Genomic DNA, 3,280 nt, shown 5'->3' with positions numbered 1-3,280 from the left:
GTCTCTCTCTGTCTCTTGCTTTGTCTCTCTCTCTCTGTCTCTTTCTCTGTCTCTCTCAATCTCTCTCTCTGTCTCTGTCTCTTTCTCTGTCTCTTTCTGTCTCTCTCTTTCTCTCTATGTCTCTCTCTCTGTCTCTTGCTTTGTCTCTTCCTCTGTCTGTCTCTCTCTCTCTCTGTCTCTCGCTCTGTCTCTCTCTCTGTCTCTTGCTCTGTCTCTCGCTCTGTCTCTCTCACTTTGTCTCTCTGTCTCTATCAGTGAGCTGTGAACACAGCAGGTGCATGGCTGGCTAAAAATAAAGAGGATAGCTAACTAAGTTTACCCCCAGGTTGTTGATAAGGTAAAAATAACAGCAGACACAGATGAAAGAAACTGTTGTGTCACTCACACAAAGTCTTGGCTGTTGATGGAGCTGTCTTGTTAAGATAGTGAGCATGAGTGAGTGGGTGAGGATTTTCTCGCTTCACTTGGAAGAACACTCTGTGTGTGTGTGTGTGTGTGTGCGTGTGTGTGTGTGTGATCACAATCCTGATTATATTGAGGGGGCTGTGAGCCTTTTCTATGTTTACCTAGCTAGCTAACACTAGCTACTGTGTGACCCTACTGTGTGACCCTACTGTGTGACCCATGTTGACGTGACACAGTATACACTCCCTTAAAAGGGACTATCACTTTGATCCCATGAATGGTCTGTCTTTGCTCTGTCTATGAATTTTCTTTTCTCAAGCCCAGCTGTTTACCCCCCCCCCCCCCAAAATGATGGGTTGAATTACGTGAATTAAAATATGTTTGTTTGTACACACTAGTGCTGTTTGGGAGTGTGTTTGTGTATTTGACTAGGTGCATGTGTATGTGTGTTTGTTCCATGTGTATATATACAGTGTGTGTGTAACGTCTCTATATTGACTCCCTGCAGGAGAAGACTCCAGGCCTGCTGTACCGTGTGTGTCGGGTGGCCCTGCCCCTCTGGCTCCTGCTGTTGGCTCTGCTCCTCTTTGCCTTCTTCCTGCCCTGGATGGACGAAGCCTCCAGCTGCTCTCTGTCCAACAACTTCGCCCGCTCCTTCAACATCATGCTCCGTTACCACGGACCTCCACCCACATAGAAAGGAGATATAGGATTATGAAGACCATTGCTCTTCACCCTCAATCCATTCTCTGCGTGTGTGTCAGTTTGGGTCAGTGAGTGTGTGTCAGTTTGGGTCAGTGAGTGTGTGTCAGTGTGTTAATGCGTTTCTGCTGTGTGTGTGTGGGTGGGTGACCTCAGCTGTTCTCACACAGTCAGGCCAATTCAGCTCCTCTATCACACAGGCTGGCAGCACTTCACAGAGAACAGCGCTCCACACTCCTATTCACACTACTACAGTAGCTAATGGCCACCAAACACTTAGCATAATGTTGGAGTAGGGAGCGGAGGTGATGTGGGATAAGGAGGTGGATTGCCTTTATTTAAGGGGTGAAATGATGCTTACATGGTCTTAGATAACTTAGATAACTAACTGAGTGTGATCTGTCATATACCAAAAATACCTATCATGGTTTGCTGCCATTTTAAAGACTGGTGTGGATAACACTTTTTTAAACTGCCTTTAACCCTGATAAATAACATTATGCTTTTTCAAACTGCCTTTAACCCTGATAAATAACATTATGCTTTTTTAAACTGCCTTTAACCCTGATAAATAACATTATGCTTTTTTAAACTGCCTTTAACCCTGATAAATAACATTATGCTTTTTCAAACTGCCTTTAACCCTGATAAATAACATTATGCTTTTTCAAACTGCCTTTAACCCTGATAAATAACATTATGCTTTTCTAAACTGCCTTTAACCCTGATAAATAACATTATGCTTTTTTAAACTGCCTTTAACCCTGATAAATAACATTATGCTTTTTTAAACTGCCTTTAACCCTGATAAATAACATTATGCTTTTTCAAACTGCCTTTAACCCTGATAAATAACATTATGCTTTTTTAAACTGCCTTTAACCCTGATAAATAACATTATGCTTTTTTAAACTGCCTTTAACCCTGATAAATAACATTATGCTTTTTCAAACTGCCTTTAACCCTGATAAATAACATTATGCTTTTTCTTCTTGGATGAGTGTAAGATGTTTTTAGAGCTTTATTTTTCACCTGTACATGATGCCTTTTGCACAGATGACCCTTATCAATTGTAGCACTGAGTTAATGACAGCCTAGCACTTCAAAGATCAGCAATAGTTGACATTCTAGATGCAAGATGTTCTCATGTCCCCCGAAACACAATATCTGTTCTATCATGAGTCAACTCAAATCTAACACATACTGATGATGATTAAGCAAGTCAGTCAGTAATGGTATACAGGATGTCCCACTTCTGACTGTCCAAATATACATCCTACTTGTACTGTACTGTACTGTACTTTACTTTACTGTACTTTACTGTACTGTACTTTACTGTACTTTACTATACTGAACTTTACTTTACTGTACTTTACTGTACTGTACTGTAGGCATGTTTCAACCATATGCTTCCCTTTCTCAAGGTTCTATGCTATATTTGAACACTTTCGTAATGATCCCTTGGCACAGTTAAACCGTTTGGTGAATATAGCAATTATAAAGCCTTGTACTATGGCCCCTGACTTTTTCTTGGACCACAGAGTGTTCTAGATGCCAAATTTACTTTGGTTTTTATACGTAATGTTCAGCAGGGCCCAGATTATAAGATGGAAATAGCCGCTGTTATGGGAGAGGGGCCTTTTTTTGAGCAGATTCTTAAAATGACGCAATGAACCTCTCAACCTTGACTTTTCCCCCTCTCGTTCTCTGTTGCTCGCTCGCGCTCTCTTTTTATCTCCCCTTTCTCTCCCCCTCTGTTTCTATCTCCCCTCTCTCTCCCCCTCTGTTTCTATCTCCCCTCTCTCTCCTCCTCTGTTTCTATCTCCCCTCTCTCTCCCCCTCTGTTTCTATCTCCCCTCTCTCTCCCCCTCTGTTTCTATCTCCCCTCTCTCTCCCCCTCTGTTTCTATCTCCCCTCTCTCTCCCCCTCTGTTTCTATCTCCCCTCTCTCTCCCCCTCTGTTTCTATCTCCCCTCTCTCTCCCCCTCTGTTTCTATCTCCCCTCTCTCTCCCCCTCTGTTTCTATCTCCCCTTTCTCTCCCCCTCTGTTTCTATCTCCCCTCTCTCTCCCCCTCTGTTTCTATCTCCCCTTTCTCTCCCCCTCTGTTTCTATCTCCCCTCTCTCTCCCCCTCTGTTTCTATCTCCCCTTTCTCTCCCCCTCTGTTTCTATCTC

The 3,280-nt window shown here is 42.9% G+C and overlaps 1 protein-coding gene across 4 annotated transcripts in view; it reads left to right on the top strand.

Annotated features, from left to right (window-relative positions):
• The window catches only part of LOC110505813 (nesprin-3), a 49,377-nt gene extending 48,060 nt beyond the window's left edge, over positions 1 to 1,317 (top strand). For all 4 annotated transcript variants that reach the window (XM_036962341.1, XM_036962340.1, XM_036962339.1 and 1 more), the window contains one exon: positions 914 to 1,317. In XM_036962341.1, coding sequence (XP_036818236.1) covers positions 914 to 1,102 — 189 coding nt within the window. In that variant the 3' untranslated portion in view covers positions 1,103 to 1,317. The remainder of the gene's footprint in view (positions 1 to 913) is intronic.
• Positions 1,318 to 3,280: the final 1,963 nt, after the last annotated feature.

Source organism: Oncorhynchus mykiss, chromosome 25 (assembly GCF_013265735.2).
Source record: "Oncorhynchus mykiss isolate Arlee chromosome 25, USDA_OmykA_1.1, whole genome shotgun sequence".
In the NCBI taxonomy this organism is placed as follows: domain Eukaryota; kingdom Metazoa; phylum Chordata; class Actinopteri; order Salmoniformes; family Salmonidae; genus Oncorhynchus; species Oncorhynchus mykiss.
The sequence above is the reverse complement of the archived record's forward strand: the minus strand, read 5'-3'. Positions and strand labels throughout refer to the sequence as shown.